Source organism: Hibiscus syriacus, unplaced genomic scaffold (genome assembly GCF_006381635.1).
Source record: "Hibiscus syriacus cultivar Baekdansim isolate YM2019G1 unplaced genomic scaffold, ASM638163v2 tig00000002_pilon, whole genome shotgun sequence".
NCBI lineage: Eukaryota > Viridiplantae > Streptophyta > Magnoliopsida > Malvales > Malvaceae > Hibiscus > Hibiscus syriacus.
Genome location: NW_024061752.1, coordinates 780364 through 801361, shown reverse-complemented (window position 1 = coordinate 801361; position 20998 = coordinate 780364). Strand labels below are relative to the sequence as shown.

At 36.1% G+C, this 20998-nt stretch overlaps 1 protein-coding gene and 1 pseudogene across 1 annotated transcript; one reads left to right on the top strand and one right to left on the bottom strand.

The window, feature by feature from the left end:
- Nucleotides 1-1856: 1856 nt before the first annotated feature.
- On the top strand, nucleotides 1857-2249 carry LOC120200290 (glutaredoxin-C1-like). Its single transcript, XM_039201417.1, has one exon. It carries the CDS (start codon nucleotides 1884-1886, stop codon nucleotides 2247-2249), a length of 366 nt encoding a protein of 121 aa, XP_039057348.1. The 5' UTR covers nucleotides 1857-1883.
- Nucleotides 2250-8006: 5757 nt separating this feature from the next.
- Nucleotides 8007-11698, bottom strand: LOC120142799 (annotated as a pseudogene).
- Nucleotides 11699-20998: the final 9300 nt, after the last annotated feature.

The following is a 20998-nucleotide window of genomic DNA, read 5'->3' as shown; positions in this document are numbered from 1 at the left end:
AATTAATAAACACGACATTCTTATTAAATTAATAAACACGACATTCATAATAAATTAATATTTTTTAATAAATTAATAACACATGTCATTATCTTATAATAAAGTACTAACAAAAAAATTACTTAATTGAATAATATTAATTTATTAAAAAATATCACATCAATTACCTTGATATAACACATCAAACTATTATTATTGGGTAACATTTATTAATAATTAGATCATCATTTTATCATAAATCAATAATATTAATAATTATTTTATTAAAAATAATATTAATAATTATTTTATTAAAAATAATATTAATAATTATAATATAATTTTTAAAACTTTAATAATGAAAAAAAAGAAATTTATTCAATCATTAATAATAGTTGTACTTAATTTACGCATTCTTAATTAATCCGACGTCCCGACAAGAAGGACGGGAGCAGCCGTCTACACAGAAAACACTTTTAGTTTTCGCCCGACAGAAAAACAAAAAAACTGTTGCTTTGTCTCAAACACCCGAATGCTTTAATATTACAGTGCGTTTGGTTCTAACATTATTTTCGGGAATAAGATTATCGAAATGTTACATTACCTTACGTATTACTATGAATGTTACATTATTGTATTTAGTTTGTTTGACAGGAATGTATGATTACATTGTTTGATTAAAGGAATAAATAATTACTAGAATGCATAAATTGTTTTTTATGATATTTTTTTAACAAGTTGAATTCCAAACAGTCAAATGAAAATATTTATATAAAAATTTATAGAAAAGATATTATTGTATTATTTTTAATTTATATATTTTTTTATTAAATTTTAAATTCATAAAATTTATATTTTTTACAAAATTTAAAAGAAAAATATGTAGATTAAAAGAGTAAATATATCATATATTCTTTTAATCTTAATTAATATTTAAAAATTTATGATAATAAATAAATAAATAAATAAAATTCCCGGTTGGAAATATTTTTGAAATAAAGTTATGATAATATACTATAGCTTTTGAAATAAAAGTAAGGGTATTTTTGAAATAAATCTTTTAGGACAAGGACATTTTAGTCTAAGTTGAAGGGAAACAAAAAATACCTAAGCCCACCATGAGATTAGGATTCCCGGTTATATTTGAAAAAAAGCTACTGTTGGTAATATTTTATTACCCTCTATTAAAAATATTGTTCATCCAAATATGAGAATCACAAGTAGGAAAAAAACATTTCCATCAGTAATGTTAAAATCCTCCATCCAAACGCCCCCTTAGGGTAAACTATGCATTTAGTCATCAATATATTTTTGTGATTTTGTGTTGGTTATCTAAATAATTTATTTTCAAATTCATAACTAACGTTATGTTATAATTTCATTTTGATCATCTATCATTAATGAATAAACAAAATTATTGATGTGATAATTTTTTTAAATTTTTTCTCAATGATGATATGACATTGTTTTATAGTGACAAGTCATTTTAATCGTTAATTTTTTAACGGTTGATGATCAAAATGGAATCAAAATGTAACGCTAAGTATGATTTAGAGAAAAAAATAGTTTAGTGACCAAAACAAAACCTTAGGAATAGTGGGTAGTAAAATACATAGTTTACCCTTAATATTAATAAAAAATCACCCTTTTGTGCATTGCCAAAACAAAAGAAGAAGAAGCACCTAAGCCGCCTTCTGCAACTGACACACACCCTTTGCTTCCATTAAAGCTTCGGCTACAACTGTATTTAATTTTGCAAAAACAGCGGCGACAACAACGGACAAACCCCACTTTATTAACTACCATGTCCTCGCATCCCGCCCTTATAAAAGGGACAACAGTTTTCGACACCATCAAGTACCATCACTCATCTTTGCTTTCTGTGATCGTGCGTTTAGATAACAATGCATTACCAGGGTGAGTCTTATATGGCAATAAGGAACATTGGGTCGGACCCGATGGAGCGGTTGGCGAAGCTGACATCGGAGAGCGCCGTCGTGATATTCAGCGTGAGTAGTTGTTGCATGTGCCATGCTGTTAAGAGGCTGTTCTGCGGAATGGGAGTGAACCCGGCGGTGTACGAGCTGGACCAGGATCCCAGAGGGGAAGAGATGGAGAGAGCTCTGACGAGGCTACTCGTTAACTCGCAAGCTGTTCCGGTTGTTTTCATCGGAGGGAAGCTGATTGGTTCCATGGATCGAGTCATGGCGTCGCATATTAATGGAACGTTGGTGCCACTTCTCAAGGAGGCAGGGGCTCTCTGGCTCTAATTCCTCCCCCGATAGAAAACATTTTATGACTTAGATGGTTAGTTAATAAATTAGCAGGAATTAGGGTTTTTATTTTTTTTCATTGCATTTCGATTATATACCATTAGAAGTTTGTTAAGTGTTGTGTTACAGTATTGTCTTTTGCCAAATTCATTTAATTAATGTAGCTCAGCGTTGTCTCATTGTATAGATAATGGAAGCTTAACACTTATCTTTGCTTTGCTCTCATCGTTAGTTTTGATTTAATTAATTAATTTTTTTTCTAATATTCTTTTATCTTCCAATATTAGATAATCATAAAAAATATTTATATAAATAAGTTTCTTCAATAATCATAAGGTTGTTTATATAAATTTATTAAAGATTTTATTCTCTGGAGGAACATAAATTTGGTAGGATGAGATCATACTGGCGATGCAGCGAATGCAGGTGGACTGTTGATCCGATCCAATCTCATCGTCCCTCCATCTCAATGTTACAGTTTAATCTCCTTTTGCGTGGCGCACTCAATAGAAACCAAAGCTTGGCGCTGCATTCTTTCCTAAACGGAAAGGGAACATGGAACATTTTCATCAATTATGTTATCGACTTATAACATTTTAGTATAGGGTGTTTATTTTTTTTGGTTTTAATCGAATTAATCGATAGAATCGAATTAGTTCGATTAATTTGGTTGGTCACCGAATTAGTTCGGTCGGGAACGGATAATAAATTTTTTTGAATTCGGTTAACGATTAATTCGGCTCAAAATCAGTTAATTAACCGAAATTAAATTTTAAATTTTAAATATATTATATATAACATATGGACTCAACTCAAACAATTTAAAACCCAATTAATAATTTAAGATCCAATAACTTTTAAACATAAATCAATATTAATTAATTAAAAAATTCATATAAGATTTTTATTTTATAATTATTTATTATTTAAATTAATTTTAATCTGTTTTTTTAATTAAAAATATTCACTTTTTATATAAATTAGAAAATTTTAAAAAAATTCGGTTAATTAAAAAATTAACCGAAATTTATTCGGTTCGGTTAATATTTTCAAAAAAAAGTTCGGTTCGGTTAACGGTTAACGAAAAAAAAGTTCAGTTAATTCGATTAATGGTAATTCGGTTCGATCGGCCACCGTTTTAACCAAATGAACACCCCTACTCAAATTGTTATCGATTTATAATGTGTTAGTCACTAAAACACTAGATGCAATTAGTTTAATGATATGTCACGTTAATAAAAGAGGTTAATTCTTAATTTAACCCATGAATTTTAGATAAAATATTAATTTAACTTATGAATCTGATCAAAGTCCTCACCTTCAATCGGTGCTCACCATTGTCAGCAATCATTTTCCATAGCCATCAACCATCGTAGCAATTATCGTTGGACCCTATAATTTTTAGTTTACTCTTTTTTGGGCCCATGAAGACAAGTAAGATATTAGTTTCAATGAAATATACCTTAAACTCTACAAATCTAGCATAAAACTTTTGATTTCCTTTAAAATTAAATCATAATAATAAATTTATCATTAACATTAAAAAAAAATAAGGATACTAGAAATCTAAATTTATATCATAAAATTTTCATAGTCAAGGTGGAGTTTAGTTGAAACTCATCTTAATATGATATATTTATTAAAATATCCTTTTTCATTTTATAAATATTTTTATATAACATATTTCAAGCTTTTTATTAAATTTTTGGGGTCGTGGGTTGAGTTTTTTTTGTTAAAATTTCATGATTGTGTCGAATTAAAGTTCAGAGATAGAATTGAAACATACAAAAGTTTAGGGATTAATATAGAATAAGGGTCATAATTTGATGATGGGTTTATAATGTTAAAAAATTCAATGATCAACATAGAACGAAAGTCATAATTTAATGAAGAAATTTAAATATTAAAAAATTTGGAAATTAACTTAAAAATGAATCATAATTTAGGAATGTGTAGTACAATTTACTCAATTTTAAGATTACCAATTAGAGTATCTACATTAAAATTGTCTAATTAATTTGTAACCAATGAAAAGAAAAAGAAATTGCACATTGAAGCGAGCGTAGGTGTTTTAAAGGTCGAACTCTGGGGATCAATTAAAATTTCAGCAGTGGTTGCAAGAATAAGAGGGAACATCTTTATGGCACTGCTGCGTATTGCAAGGCAGCAATATTATTTTATTGTACCGTGTAGACCATGCTCACCTCTGCACTCTGACCTTAATTCCTTCGAATTTGCAGGTCCATTATTAGAGTTAAGAGCATCGCAGAACCTTAAATGCCCCCACAAATCTCATTGCACCCGCAGGGAACATATACCATTTATTATGCCCGTTTATCATGATTAAAAAAACTCTTATATTTTCTATATATATAGTCATCAAGCATGAGACAATATTCTCTATGTACTAACTAGTTTTGTACATGGAGGACTTAATGGTGCTTACAATGTACATTAAATTTATGCAGTGAAATTCTTCATCATGTGTCCTTATCGAATCTATGCTGGAATTAATATATGTTTCACCTATAACGTTACAAGGGAATTAATTCCTGTTCGAATTGTGTATGAAGATTGTATAAGAGTGTCCTATATATCCAACACGTCTAATATTATTCTATTGGTCTTGTATAGTCGTGTATCCAACACGTCTAATACTTCTAAAAGTCCTATAATTTCTCTCTTACCAAATGGAGTAAATAAAAGCACTCTACGCAAGTCTCAAAATAAGGGTAATAAGAGACTTACCTTTGAGAACCGCACAAGCCCATCCAATCTCTTGTACCCAACCTTGCATCATCCTACGCACCCTGCACGAATCAAGAACGACCCTTCAAATGACTATCGAAAAGGAGCATTCAAAATATGGTCTCTTGTCTCATTAGCAGAACCACAAAGGATACACACAATATCAATTACCATCCCCATCGGATCAACTTATCTTTCGTTGGTAAAAGAGTTTGTTAATAAGAGGCTCCAACGTAATCCCTCTCCTGCTGTTCTTGAAGGATTTGTGAAAGCAAAGGCCGAGCTAAGTCGTTATTAGATAAAGAAAAACTATATTGGGCACAACACTCTCATGTTCAGTGCCTTACCCAGGGTGATAGGAATACTTCCTACTTTCACGGGAGAGCGAACGGTCAATAAAAATGAAATTTGATCCGAGGGCTTTATGACAGCTCTGGGTCTTGGTGTGTGGACAAAAGTGGAGTCGACACATTATTAAAGAGCCCCATAGTTTAGTGGCAACGGTGTTACGAAGCCAAATACTTCTTGGATGCGGATATCTTACATGCCAACCTTGGTGATAAGTGCTCGTTTGCTTGGAAGGGGATACATCACATGTTGTTTGCGATGCGAGAAAGGCTCTTCTCGCGTATCGGGTGGGATAGCCCTACGGGAATGCATGTACCCTTGGGGAGGGTTCTCTAAACTCTCCTTTGTAGGTACATATGCTGATGCAATTGACAATCAAGTCCGATGCCGGGATTTCATGATCTCCAGTATGGCCAGATGGAATGCAGACTTAGTGCGACAGTCGTTTTGTTCAAAAGACGCAGATAACATCATTGTAGTGATCATCGCTTTTAGTCAGGGTGATACGATTGTGTGGGGTTTCCATGATTCCGGTTGCTATTCCGTGCGTTCTGGTTATCATTAGTTTCAACGACCTTTCCATGTGCCGGGACTGATCTGAAAAGCATGGAAGATTATTTCCAAGCTACAAGTTCTGTCGAAGATTTAGATACTTGCTTGGAGGGTGGCTCATGTGGCGTTACCTATTTGTAGCCGTTTGAAACAAGGTCTGTCAAATGGGGTCTGTCCTCTGTGACACATGAGTGACGAGACGGTGGTGCATGCCTTACGCTTGTGTCCAAGCTCACAGGAGGCTATTCGTCTTGCTGGTTTTCCAGCTCGAGTCTTTCTTTGTACTGTTGATGATCCATTGTTGTGGTTTGAGCACTGCCTGCTTGTGTTGGGCATTAAACAATTTGTTTATTTGATTATATTTCTTTGGAACTTGTGGAATGGGCGTAATGCGTTTATTCATGATAACATGCTACAACCTTCTTAGATTCTTGTTGCTAATGCTCAGGTTATTCATCGAGATTTTCTAGAGGCTTCTCGCACGCATCGCCGAGGTTATGTTGTTGGTGTTGTTGCTAGTTTGGATGAATTGGTGATTGCTGCATCCTCTTTCCCGGTGTGGTGAAGATCAATTTGGGCGACTCTTTTGACTCGAGTTCTGGTTGTATTGTTGTTGGAGTTGTGGCTCGCGACCACGGGGGAGAGTCTTGGGTTGTTTAGTACAGGCTATGCACAGTGTTGGTGATCCAGGCTTAATCGAGATTCGTGCTTTTAGTGCTGCTTTATCATCGGCCTTTGATAACGAATCGGTGAATGTACATTTTGAATATGATTGTGCTCATTTGGTGAACAAGCTGATTCGTGATGATGAAGATTTATGTACCTTGACTTGTCATCTTCGAATAGCGAAGGAATGTTTTAAGGCTTGTCCTAGATTTCACGTTTCTCTTATTCAACGATCTTGCAATTCTATAGCAGATGTTTTGGCCGAATGAGCTTGTATATCCTTGTCATTTTTATTTTTTGACTTGGATTGTCCTGAGACTATCCTTTCGGAGGTGACAAATGATGTACGATTTATTTAATTTATGCAATTGGACACTATTTCCCCTTGTAGGCTCAACACCTTGTGTTGATTAGGAGGGTTTTTAACGAGGCTCGTTTTCCTTAAAAAAGAATCTTCGTTGCTAATTGTCCAAAACAACTAACCAATCGGTCCAATAAATGTTCATATTAGCTCTCAACACACTCATGATAATTGCTCTAAACTTTCAACATGAATGTATAAACCATTAAAACACTATTGATACCCTCTTCGAGATTAAGAGATTAAATTTTAAAATTAAAATCAAGAACAAACCTATCAAAAATACAATACCGATTATTAGAGGTTTAATAGACTGTGCACATGAGTTGTTTTTTTATAAATTTAAATTTATTAACATTAATAAAAGTAAATTAATTAATTTGTCGCATAAATAGATATGAATCTATAAATTTATTTTAACAAATTTAAAAGTTAATTTTTATAAATTTTATACCACAAATTACATTATATTTTTCAAAATTTGAATCCTCAAGAATCGAGACCTTAGCCTTAATTAAGGTAAGGTTCAATGTTGTGTTTTGAAGGTTGCCACAACTCCGCTGGTTTCAAACCGCTTCACTCTCTCAAGCAGTTCATCAATGGTGACAGAAGCATCCTACAAGTTAGACGAATTAAACAATGAAGGCAAAAAATCCATTAGAAAAAGGAAATCCCAGAGGGAAGTGGATATACATAATGCCAACCTTTAGTTTCTTCCTTAATCTCTCTTCCTCCTCGTCTCGCCTGCTCCTTTCTTCCACGATCATATCAATCAGAACTATCTGCTCTTTGTCCAACTCTTGGCCCCGTTGTTGTTCTTGCTTAACCTTATTTGCAAATAAAAAACATAACCAGCTTCAAAGTCTATAAATCAAAGGTTGTTCACGATAATATCATCATCTAATTTACTGATAATGAATAGACATCGAATGAACGTACTTGTAATTCAAGTGATTTGCATCTATCTTTTTCAAACTGTAATTCACCATTCATTTTATTCAACCTGCATCAAAAGGGGCATTCAAGTAGTTAAATAAAGAAGAACAATCTTTAAAAATAAACAAAGCTAAGGGAGGAAATTAAGTAGTATACCTTTCCTTCAAGTCATGATTCTCTGCTTCCAACTTGTTTAATCTCAGCATATCACAATTATTCGACAAGTTCTTATCTCCGTCGACCCTATATTTTTCCTGTAAAATCATGGAATAAACTCGATCAAACAAGTGAAAAAATACATTTTTTAATGGTGGAAACACTAAACAATCAAATGCAAATACATTAGACACAATTTACCCTCAAATGTGATAGACGTGGTGTGGTGTTTGCTGCGGGAGGTTGTCGAGATTCACCGTTCGAAGACGATGCTCTAACAGATTTTCCATCTTGATTTACTTCATCTACCGGTGGAATTTGTTCAACCTTCTTGCCAAATTGAGTTCTAGTACTTCTTACGGAAACTTGATCATTTTCATTTGGTTGTGAAGAAAACTTCTCCATAGAGGTAGGGGTAACACGCCCATTTTGGTTCGGAACCGATGTTTTCTCTTTAACACTGGATTGAATGTTCTGGACCTCGCTTGTGGAGCACAGCTCGTTCCGAGCCGGTTGTGAAGAAGACTTCTCTCGAACACATGAAACAGGGCTCGCATCTTCCTTGAGGGAGCTCTTCACAGGCCGCCTCGCTGCGTAACCAACTTCATGGCAATTTTTGAACCTAAACGGAAAAGAAAGCCATAGTTCAGAGATCAATACTAGTTTTGCGTATTATGCAAGTGATTCCCTACACTTGTAATGGGGAGTACAAACCAGTAGTCCTTCTGAATTCCAACTAGTTTTGCCTCTAGTCTTGAAAGCACAATAGTTCGCTCGAAACCCTGTTTGTCATGAGCAGGTTCGACGAAGTTGGCCTCCAACACACCTATTGTAGAAGATCAAGAGGAAAAGAGTACCAAACACTGATCTGTAGACTAAAATGAGAAATACGAAGTATAATATAAGCATTTATCCATACCGAGTACTCCTCGGCCACTACTTCCGGCTGCATTCCACACCCTCCAGAATGGCTGATGGTGTTGTTTTTCCAATGCATGAATGGAAAATAAAAGGTTAGCATTCCATTGGTATTAGATTATTTTGCCTAATTAAAACAAAAATCTAACCTTAATAAGTCGGTTCTTGTGGTACACATTAAATCCTTGTATATCGATATGGTATCGAGCGTCCTTCACAAACCCTATTGTCACAGTTGCAACCATCTGTTACATAATTCCGAGGAAAACATGGTCAGTTTTCAAAGAGTGTAAAGGAAAGAACAAGTGAACAATCCAAATCAGAGATCAAGTCTTATAGAGATGACATCAGAGCTAGTCGGTGCTTTTCCAGGAACTATCTGAGGCCGGTATACTATCTTCGTAGTGAGCATCATGTCATCGACAATGTTATGATGTTCAATGTCTTTTCCACGCAGAACCATTTGAAAATCAGTTGGAAGCCTGAGGTAAAGGATGGATGCATAACTCTGCAAAGAATGAAAGGGGCAAATATAAGACACTAAACAATGAAGTCCCTCAACGAATGCAAAATTATCAGTGTCTCACCCTCAATGAATGTCGATAAGTTAAGAAGTGCCTCGAATTGTGAAATGTTTTTGCCATTTCTATGCTCTTTTCGTCACGGTTGACTCCTCTAATTTGAATATCCTGACGTTCCAAACGTCATAAGTCATTGGAATTTCAGAGAGAAAATGAGAAAAGTGATATAGGAGAATGTGTTGAAAGCGTACATGACCATCAGTCTCGAAATCTAGCTCCGGCTTCCCTTCGTCGTCCTCCCACAGATTGTAAATTATTATGCGGGTACCATGATGATCTTTAAGAAAGTTGAACTAAAGTTCGACAGAAATAACAACAGGACAACAGTTAGTACGTTTCTTTTACTTCCATGCTAGCAAATCAACATCGAATCAGAAAGCGTATCGAAATAACAAAACTTACTTGCTCGAGCAGATCAGTTTCAGACGCGTATGGTGACCAACGGATTATAGTTTCCAAATTTATGTTCCAATCATCCTCAAATGACCGAGTCATCTTGGTCCAACTCTGTCCTCTTTGTCATAATCAATCTTTTCAATTCCAAGACAGAAAGTTAGAATGCATGTTGTTTCTCGTGTATATATATATATATATATATATATATATGCAGAAATAACATAATTGAAGTATTCTTACAATTGGAACTACAATGTCCTCCTTTCCGGTTTCTGTCAAAAATGTGTAGGAAAGTACTCCGATACTCCTCGTTGGGCTAAGACAGTAGGAAAAATCAGCCTTTGAAGTTATAACAGACACTAAGCATAGCATGAAAGCAAGAATTCTGTTGCATTTTAATGGAGTTTTTTCATAATTAAGAGCCAACCTTTTTCCATATGTCCCAGGACTTTGAGAAAACACTATAACATCTGCTCCAAGCCTCATTGTACTAGTCTTAAAGCCATTTCCATCTGAAATTCAGTTATACCATAAATAACATGCAATAGTTATGGCATTTAGTCATCAACGGAAGGACTCGTAAATTACGAACACGCGAAATATATATAGATATAGATACGTACATTGACCAATGGTATTAGCCATTTTACTTTTTGAAGAATACCCAAGAGACATGCATTGCCTCATTTTATCTGGGCTCATTCCTCCACCATTATCTACAATATCAGAAACAAAGGCACATGAATTATAATGCTGCTAAAGAAATTAAATGAAGGCATACACTGGCAATTTACCTTCAACAAGCAACATCTTACTGTCATCTTTTTGATTCTGCAACACATCTATACAAACATATGTAGCTCCATTGCAAGCCTGAAAAAGAAATGTCCTATCAGAATATGGATACAAGAGGAAACAAAACTGGGGTTTCCTTAAGGAGAAGGCAAAAACCTCATCTAGTGCATTATCCAAAAGCTCAGCAAAGGCTGTCCAAAGAAGGAAAAATTTTAATCATTCATAATTATCAAAGTTCATATAAGAAAAATATATTTTTAATGTTGAGTACTCTAAAAAAAGTAATGTGTACCTCCAAGAGCCCACTTATGGCTGGTTGCATTTGAATGTAGAAACTTGGGATGAACCCTAACATGATCCATGCCAACTGCAATCCATACATGTATTATATAAGTGTTGTGTATGTATGTAAAACCAATATTCAGATAATACAAAGGAAGACAAATTAAACGTAAATGAAGTTGAAATTTAAAAGAAAAAGTAGGGTTTTAACCAGTGCGGGACATGGTAGAATCGCATTCATTGCCTCCTTCATAATCTCCCGCTTTCCAAAACTGCTTACAAGACCTCGAAACCTTAGTCTGTTGACGGCTTTCAACAACGCCTTGAACCCCAACAGTTTCCGTCACCAATAACCCTGTCTCCGGAACATGCACCGAAAACGGCTGTATCCTGTCCTCTAGCGGAAGCGGAACGAGAAACGTCGTGGGCAGCGCAAGATCAGAATCCTCAGTTTTCGGCTTCTTGTACGTCGAACAAGAACCGTCAGGCTCTTCATCGGGATTACGTTTTCTCGAACCCACATTCGATTGGAGGAAACTCAGTAATGAGTCGTCGATATATGCAGAATCGTCACTGCTTGAACTGCTACTATCGCTGCTGATATCAATGGCGAGTTGCTGAGTCGGACAGTGTTCAATTCTGTTGTCGAACACATCGGGTTCGGGTTTTACATTAACTAGATTGCTATCATTAAGAGGAGAAGCCATTGAGATTACAGAACCTTGTTTTGGGAGCAGTCTTCTTGTTTGGGTGGTACTGGTGAAGGAGAAAAAGAGAGTTTTTTAGGATATTTACAGCAACAGAGAAACCGAGTTTCGTTAGGGCTCTAACTTCTTATTTACACAAGCAAGGCGCGGGCAAAGGACAATTTATATTAGAATATACTTATTATATTGTAGGCGAAAATACCTCTTAGATCCTTCCTAATTTTAAAATTAGATAAATTAATCCCTTATAAAAAAAGTAATTTAATCACTATCGATTTAAAAAGTTAACAATTAATTAAAATGTTAATACTTTTCATCAATTTTATACAATTTTGATTGAAATAGTAATACATTTAACTCTCAAACTTCACATATTATGTCAATTTAGTCCTAATTCTAAAATATTATTCAACAAATTTAACTCTCAACATTTACATAATAAGTAAATTATGTGATGACTTTTTGAGAATTGGGGTCAAATCAATATAATGTATAAACTTTGAGGTTAGATTTTTATCATCTCAATCAAAATTATTTATAATTAAAGAAAAATATTCAAGCTCCGATTAATTATCTTTAATTAATTACTGCTCAGCGAGGCGGTGGCTGCCTCTTTCGCGAGGCGGTAGCCGCCTCCACCTCTTTCCTTGCTGCTTTTCGTTCTCCTTCGATCGATTCTCTCAAGATCTCAAAAGCCCTACACATTGACGTTGAATCCTTTTTCATGTTCTTTGAATAAAGGATTGGTCTGCCCTGTTTTGGTGTTTTTGGAGTTAGGGTTATTGACGTTCGTCCCTATTTTGCTTATCGATTGATTGGGTGCTCCCTTCTAGTTTGGTGAGATCGATTCTCTCTCTTCCATATGTGATTTATTCATGTTCTCATCGAGTGTTGTTTTGTGCTTGAGTATTGTTTCACTTATGAAATTAATTTCAAAGTTTTTGAGATTATGTGTGCGTTTTTAGTAAGTTCCTAGAGTCAGATTGTGATAGATATAACTGCATGCAAGGTGCTTGTGTAAATGCCATAGTGATCATTTTTTGCTCGTTTGAAAATTTCAGTTTGAGGGAGAGTGTTTCAGGTATTCCTTCGTTAATGATGTTGGTTTTGCACTTGATGTTCTCAAGGTTCTAGCATCTTCATAATTATTTGAGTTTGGTGCGTGCCTGTCAGGGGTTAGGGAGGTTTATGGCTTTGGTCTTGATGTTTTTTGCAGTGGTTTTTAGAGGAGTCGGAGTAGATTTTTATATGGTTTTTTAGTGTAAGGTCGTTAGTAGGATTTTTTAGTGTTAGTCTGAATTGTTGTGGCTCAAGTTTATTGGTTGCCAAGTTGTTTTTGGTGGTTTTCCTCACTTCACCGCTTGCTGTTTTGGGAGGTGTCCAGTAGCCTGTGCTTTGGTGGGTGATGTTTGTTTTGTGCCTTGGTGTTCTGCCGTGTTTGCTTGTGTGCTGCTGCTGCATTTGATGTTGTATATAGAGGTTGTCCAATATTCGATCATGCGTTTGTGTATTGCATTGTTGTCTTTGCGTCGTTTTCTCAGCTTCGATGGGTGGTGATTCAAAGTTTGGGTGTTTGAGTTCCCCGGGTAAGTATTGTCTTGGGATACAAGTAGGTTGTCGGTGATGGTGCTCTGTCATGAGGGTTCTCACGTGCTATTCCTTTTGTGGGAAATCAGGAGGTTGTCGGGCGACTGCATGTTCTATATTGAGCTCCAAGGCTAATTTTTAGTGGATTAGAGTCAGAAATTGGGTTTATTTTTTCTTAGTGCGTTACCCTTGGTCATGGTATGGGGTCGGGTTTTGTTTTTGTATGTGTATGTTTCTCAGTGTGTAATGTATTCATATTGTCGGTTTGTCTGTGGTGGTCTTTTTTAATTGGTTGAATGTTGTGTGCTATGTGTATTTGCTCTTCACCATCCAAGGAATACTCTTTTTCCTCCATTTAGGAATAGAGAGGTTTTTTAATGAGGTCCTTGGGTGGTGTACTTTGTTTTCCTTAATACAAAGTACCCTCTTTCAAAAAAATTATCTTTAATTACTTAAATTTGAAATTAACATGAGTTAAATTGTTCATCTTTTTAAAGGGGGGGTTAATTTGTTCTATTTAAAAATTGAGAGTAACCTAAGAGATGTTTTACCTTATTATATATATTATTAAAATTTAAGTTACTCAAATTTCTCAATGAACAAAGTATTAGAACAGTTCTTATTCGATGAGTGTTGCAATTATATACTACTTGAAACTTTTTTAAATATTATTGATGAAATTTCATATTTAAAATTAGCATATATAATTGTAGACACATTATTTCATCCCATCTCACATTCATCCATATATTACATTAAACGCATATTTTATTATTTATTTATTTTTTATTTCATTTCATGTTTCCAGGCCTAAATGGATGGCCCAGACCAAATGCCAAGTTGATTCCCAGCAATGAGCTAGGGTTTCTAGAACCCTAGTGTTCCAAGTCTCCACGGCACCATAAGCCCTTGCTCGAGGAGTCCTTACATCATACGACCGCATTCCACGCCAGTTTCATCAGCCATTCAACAAACCCGGTTCCCTCGGCGCAAGGAAAGCACACGTAAGCACATGAGACACAAACAAAGGCGACGTACGTTAGTGGGATTTCGAACGACCACAACTAAACCGAGTTTCACTCGGATTCAATCTCTAAAATTAGATTTTCTTAGGCTATAAAAACTCATGTAATCAATACGCAGAGGGGGGAGGATACCAGAGATTATCACATAAATACACACAATATACTACGAGAGATCAGGGGAGATATAACAGATTCGAAGTTTTACTTTGTAACCAGTTCAAAAAGAAATAAAGGTAGCATTTTTCTTACCTTTTTTGTTGATTTTTTCGCCTTTGCATGTTAGTATTCCTCTATGATTTGTACAAAAACAAAAGAAAACGTTTTTTTGGCCGATGAACCAAGGCATTTTTGAGATCTGTTTTCATAGATCTAGCCTCCAAGGCCGATTTTTCTTGGGAAACTATTATGATTTTCGAAACAAGGGCTCAAGGATCTTTCAAAAAAAATAATAAAGGTTTTTTTATTTTCATTTTCGCCACCGATGAAGGCGGCCGGCTCCGTTCACGGTGGCCGGCGAGGCGGAACACGGTGGCCGGATACTGGGTTCTTGAAGAACCACAGTGGCCTGTTCTTGAATCTCAAGAACCAACCAGAGAAAAGGGAGAGAAGAAGGAGGGGCGCTTGATGAAGAGAAGGCAAATGAAAGCTTTTAAAAAAAAAATTTTGAGTTAAATAATACCCATACACACGTCAGAATCCGTGAGTTTTGCCTTAAATTAGGGTAAACCCGCTTTTGGTCCCTCCGATTTTAAAAGTCTGTTATTTTGATCCCCAAATCCGGTTCTCAAACCCCAATGTTATTCTAATTCGACCACTCAATTCGTTTTACTTTCAATTTGGTCCCTGTTAAATTCAATTCGTATTTTTTAAATCTTTTTTATATATTACGTTTTATTATATATATATATATATATTATTGTTATTATTATTATTATTATATGTATATATATGTATATATTTACTTATTTCTTTTTATACTCTTTTACCATTTTTATCTTTATTATTATTATTCTTTATATTATCCTTATTATTTCTATTATTGCTATTTTTTTATTTATTCATGTAATTATATATGTATATATACGTATTTTCTATATATTTCATCTATATACTTAGTGTTAATACATATGTATTATTTTAATTAACTTTTTGGTCATTTCTTTATCTAGCTACTACATCTTATAATTTTATACGTTATATATGTATTTTTTTTATTATTTACCAACCTTACTCATTTTATCTTATAATTATATTTCTATTAACATTTTTTTTGTATTTATGTATGTATACATATATATATATATATATATTCATTTTTACCTATTATTGATATTTTTCCTTTTAATACTTTAATATATATATCTCTCGTTTCATTCATTAATTATTTATTCCATTTTTATTTATTTATTTCCCCCTTTTACTTTTTACTATTATTATTTATTTATTTATGCTATTATATTTTTATTATTATATACGTATATGTATTACTCTTTTTTACTTTTTATTTTTATATATCTTTTATGTATTTTTTATATTCTACATATATATATATATATATATATATATATATTTTATTTATTATTTTCATCATTATTATTTCATTACTATTTTTACTATTATAACTGTTATTTTTATTATATGTATTACGCATATTTTTCTTTTTTTTTTCATTTTCATTGTTTATATTTTATTTTATTATGTGTATTTTTTTTATCCATTTATATTTTATTATATTTTCTTCTTTTTCTTTATTTGTATTTTCGTTTTTTTTTCTTTTGCATATCTTATTTTGTATTTAGTCATATTTCATTCTTTCCTTTTTTTTTGTATACATTGTTTTTTTTATATTATTTCGTTTGTTCGCCTTATTTTTCTATTTTATTACTTTCATTACCTAACCCTTTCCTTGGCTTTTTGAGAGAACTTCAAACAATCAGTGGTAAGCAATTTGGATCAATATTTTACTTTTTAATTTAACTTTCAATTTTCTTAATTAAAGACAACTGGAAATTACACAGTACCGAAAGGGCAGTTCAAGGGTGCTAGCCCTTCCTTGACTGTAACCAACTCCCGAATCCGACACATCTCTGGTAAGACGCAGATCAGTAAGAAATAGGGTATCCGATCAACCCATTATTTTTAAATAAATGATCGGTGGCGACTCCAATCCACATTTTCCTAAGTCGAAGCCCAATTCCGGGGCCCCACTCGAAAGACGGTTGCGACAACTTGGCGACTCCGCTGGGGGCATGATAAGTGAGTCAGGCTAAGGTAATTTCCAGTTGTCTTTTTAACGAAAATGGTAAGTTTAAATTTTAAGGTAATATTTCGATCCTTTTTACTTACTTTTGATTATATTTCGGGTAAATAGTTGGACTAATCGTTTTCCTCATGATTTCAGACTTCAAAGTTTTTTTTCATCTAAGGCTCTATACCCGAGCTCCGAACCCGTTTTAAGTGGGGGTGAAAGCGACGCCTTCGTGTGAATTTATTCACCGTATGGGCCTAGCAAGTAGCCTTCGGGATTCATATACCTTATGCCTTCGTGTGAATTTATTCTCCGTATGGGCATAAGGGAATGTGTCCTCTCGAGTTTAACTTAGTCCACACAAGCTGTGATGGGTTTCGGACTAAGGGTCTGGTCGGTCCAAGGGGGCGCCAGCAAGGAGAACTCGAGTACAGTTTTTAGAACCCAAACGGGAGGCTTTGAATAAATAGAGCCTACCCCAAAACCACATTCCAAAACCTAGGACATTTTTCCTAACCTTTTTATTTTTTATGTTTTTCATTTACCATTTATTTTTTTATTTTTATCTATTTTATTTTACTAACCTTTTGCCTTGTGTTTGTTTTTAGCATTTGCATCATATCAAAGGCCATTGATCCCTAAAAAGGTGTTTATTAAACTCAAATAATCTGAATTTTGGACAAAGGTGTCGTAATACAAGAGATGAAAACGCTGAGGCACGACTATGGTCCAAGAAGACTCAAAGTGAAAGGGAGACAGTCTCAGGAAGTTATGTGTCAGAGTTGGTTCGCTATACCCCTATCAGCCTAAAACAAAACAATGTAAAAGAGCTTCGATATCTGGGATAGTTGGAAGAATGATCGGAGACAGAAGTTCAGCCAACGGTACGGTGACATTGCACTCTTGCTCATGTTAAAACTGATGAGCCCTTAATCAGAGCATGGTCCAATTCTGGAACCCGGGATATAGTTGCTTCACTTTTAACCAAGAGGACATGGTGCCTACCATCGAAGAATACACTACACTACTGCATTGTGAAAGCATTAAGCTTGAGCGAGCTTACATTAAACACATCAAAAGCCAGCCCTTCAAGAATGCACTGGCCAAAGTTGCAGGAGTAGATGAGAAATGGGTAATCGATCGGACTCAGCGTAGAGGCAGTGGAGAAGGAATTGAATGGATCCACATAAAGCAACTAATGAAAAACCATCCTGATGAGTGGAAGACCATAGACCTTTTTGCACTGGGTCTGTACGGTTTGATTATCTTTCCGAAAGCTTTGGGGTGCATTGACGCTGCCGTGGTGGAACTATTTGAGCAACTTTCTAAACGAGTTAACCCAGCACCAGCCATCTTGGCCGAGACCTTTCGATCGCTCAACCATTGCCGAAGAACTGGCGGAGGAAGATTTACCGGGTGTATTCAGCTCCTTCAGGTCTGGATTCACAGCCACTTCTGGAAGACTAACGGGTTGCCTACCGCCGTTTCAGCACCACCTATTCACCTCTAGGTGAATTCATCACCTTGAAATGGCATGAAGGCGCTTCGAAAGAAAAATGGATGAAGGTCTTTACGCATCTTCAGGATCAGGATATTGTCTGGAGAGCCCCCTGGCTATTTCTCAGTGACGTTCTTTTCCGATGTGGTGACTCTGACACTGTGACCTTACTTGGACTTTGGGGAGCAGTCGGGTATGCTCCGCTATTAGCACTTAGACAGTATGGAGCACGTCAGTTTGTCCCAGCAACATGCGGGTTAGCTAGGTCAGAGTTTGAGTATCACGGCGACAGCTATAAGAAGATGATCAAAGAAGCAGCCGATTCGTGGAGGAAAGTATTCCGGATGGATGTTGTAGCTGCCAGAAGCATGCTCACTCCGGATTATGTGGAGTGGCGAAGATTGAGAAAGAATGACAATATCCCGGTGCCAGACTGTGATGACACCCGGACCATGGAAGAACATCTCAGGCATGTCCCTTCTGAACTCGAGATAGCCAAGACCGAGTTTGAGGCCGTAAATAATGAGCTGAAGCAAAAAATAAAGGAACTTGAAGCTGAACGTTATCAGTGGAAGCTTGATGCTGACTCTCAGAAAGATCGGGCAGAAAAACTGGAAAGAGAACAAAAAAGAGTCCGTTTTGAGTTCGAAGACTTGAGAAAGGGGTATCAAGATAAGGTCAAGGATAACTCCAAATTGAAGGTAACCTCCGAATACTGGAAAGACGAAGCTCATAGCCTGAAAAGGAAGTTTGAGGGGCCTGATGAGAAAGCTTGGAAGGAACAGATGAAGACTGCCCAAATACGCTTGGCAGATAGTCAATATCAGAACCAGCGCTTGAGAGTTCGGGTAGCTGACTTAGAAAAACAACACGAGAAAGATGGCAAGACAATAGCTGAGTTAGAAGCTATTGTAGATGGGTTCAAGAGGCAAGCAAACAAGCTTCAGATGGTGCCCTTCGACGGAGGATTACAATGGCGTTTCCGTTGGGAACAAGCACAGCGAAGGGTGAGGGCCCGAGACGCAACCATCCGAGATTTCCTGGATCAAGTGCAAAAAGCAGCCCGTCATCTTCACGGCCTAGCAAGGGAAGCTGGTGTGGTTCGACAAGGCATTCAACCACTGACAGATGAAGGCAGAAGACTTGTCAACCTACTGGAAGCTGTTCGGGATCTAGAGGACTTAGTCCGAATGTACCTTTAATATGTTTTTATGTCTCTTAAAAGATAAGACATTTTTGTCTGAACAAGGGTTATTTATAATAATGAACACTTTTCTGGATCAATGCCTCCAATTGCATACATCATGCATTGCATTTCTTGCATTTTATATTTCATGTATGTTATTTTATATTTTTTCCATGTTTTTACATTCGTATTAACTAACAGAACATGTCTCAGACACCGAGCTTACCACCGCAAGCATCAGATACACATCACCCGCACAATACTCGAGCAAAAAAGAGACAAATGGAAGCCAGAATGGAGAAGATCGAAGAGCACATGGCAAGACTTCAAAAGGAACTAGAAGATAAGATGGCTCAGAATAGTGAAAGTACTCTTGAGTCCATCAAGAGAAATCAGGAGTCCTTGGTCGACCAAATCGTAGCCAAGTTGTCGGGTCTACAGCAAGCTAGTGCATCAGGGGGCATTTCTTCCGAGGGAGTGGCCATACCACCAACCCCGCAAGTGGTTATCTCACCCGGAATATTACCCGGGGACGCATCTGCTACTAAAGGGAAAGTAGCACTACCCGGGGACTCATTCATTACCAAAGCGAAAGTTGCACCTGCTGTGAAGATACAAACTTCTACAATCATCCCTGATGATCATCCGGGATGATTATCATGTCCCAGACTTTGATGAGGAAGATAAAGCCAAAAAGATGGAAGAAAAGATAAAAATATTAGAAGATCAAATAAAGATGGTCCAGGGAGACCATGATTATTATGGAGTGGACGCAATGGAGCTGAGCCTAGTTCCAGACTTGGTGCTTCCACCAAAGTTTAAAATTCCTGAGTTTGAGAAGTTCGACGGGAACAGTTGCCCTTCAGCCCATATCACTATGTTCTGTCGAAAGATGACAGGATATGGCGGGAATGACCAACTCCTGATCCATTGTTTTCAGGAGAGCCTATCCGGTTCAGCTATTCGATGGTACAACCAGCTTAGCTGAACTCATATCAAGACGTGGAAAGACTTAGCCAAGTCTTTCTTGGAGCAGTATAAGCATATCAACGATATGAGACCAGACCGGGTCATGTTACAAAGCCTAGAGAAGAAACACAATGAGAGTTTCCGACAGTACGCACAGAGATTGAGGGATTTATCTGTGCAAGTTCATCCACCTTTGGATGAAAAGGAAACTAGAAAGTTGTTTGTACAAACCCTGAGGGCACCTTACTTCGGGCATTTGGTAGCAATCACGTCGGGGAGTTTTTCAGATTTAGTCATGGCCGGTGAAATGATCGAGTTGGCCATTAAACAAGGAAAGATTGAGGGAGGAGACTCCAGTAAAAAGCCTCCCATGAAAAACAAGGAGCGAGAGATCAACAATGTGAACACCTACAACGTCAGCAAGGGGGTTACGATCTCAAGCTCAAATTCCACAGCAGCTGTACCATCCGGTACTTCTAGACAGAACCAGAGAGAACCAAGAAGAGAAAGGGAAAGGGAGCAGTTTGACCCCATTCCCATGACGTATAAAGAATTATACCAACAGCTCTTCGACACTCATGCAGTGTCACCTTATCCTATGAATCCAATAAATCCCCCTTACCCGAAATGGTATGACGAGAGCGCCCACTGCGAATACCATGGCGGTGTGCAGGGGCATTCGATTGAAAGTTGTCTCGCATTCAAGAGACTTGTGCAACGAATGCGTAACAAGAATTGGATCACTTTCAACTCCGGAGCACCAAACGTCGCCCAGAATCCCTTGCCC

Excerpts from the sequence above, each read along its gene's own strand:
- LOC120200290 (XM_039201417.1), top strand. The coding sequence starts at position 1,884 with ATGCATTACCAGGGTGAGTCTTATATGGCAATAAGGAACATTGGGTCG.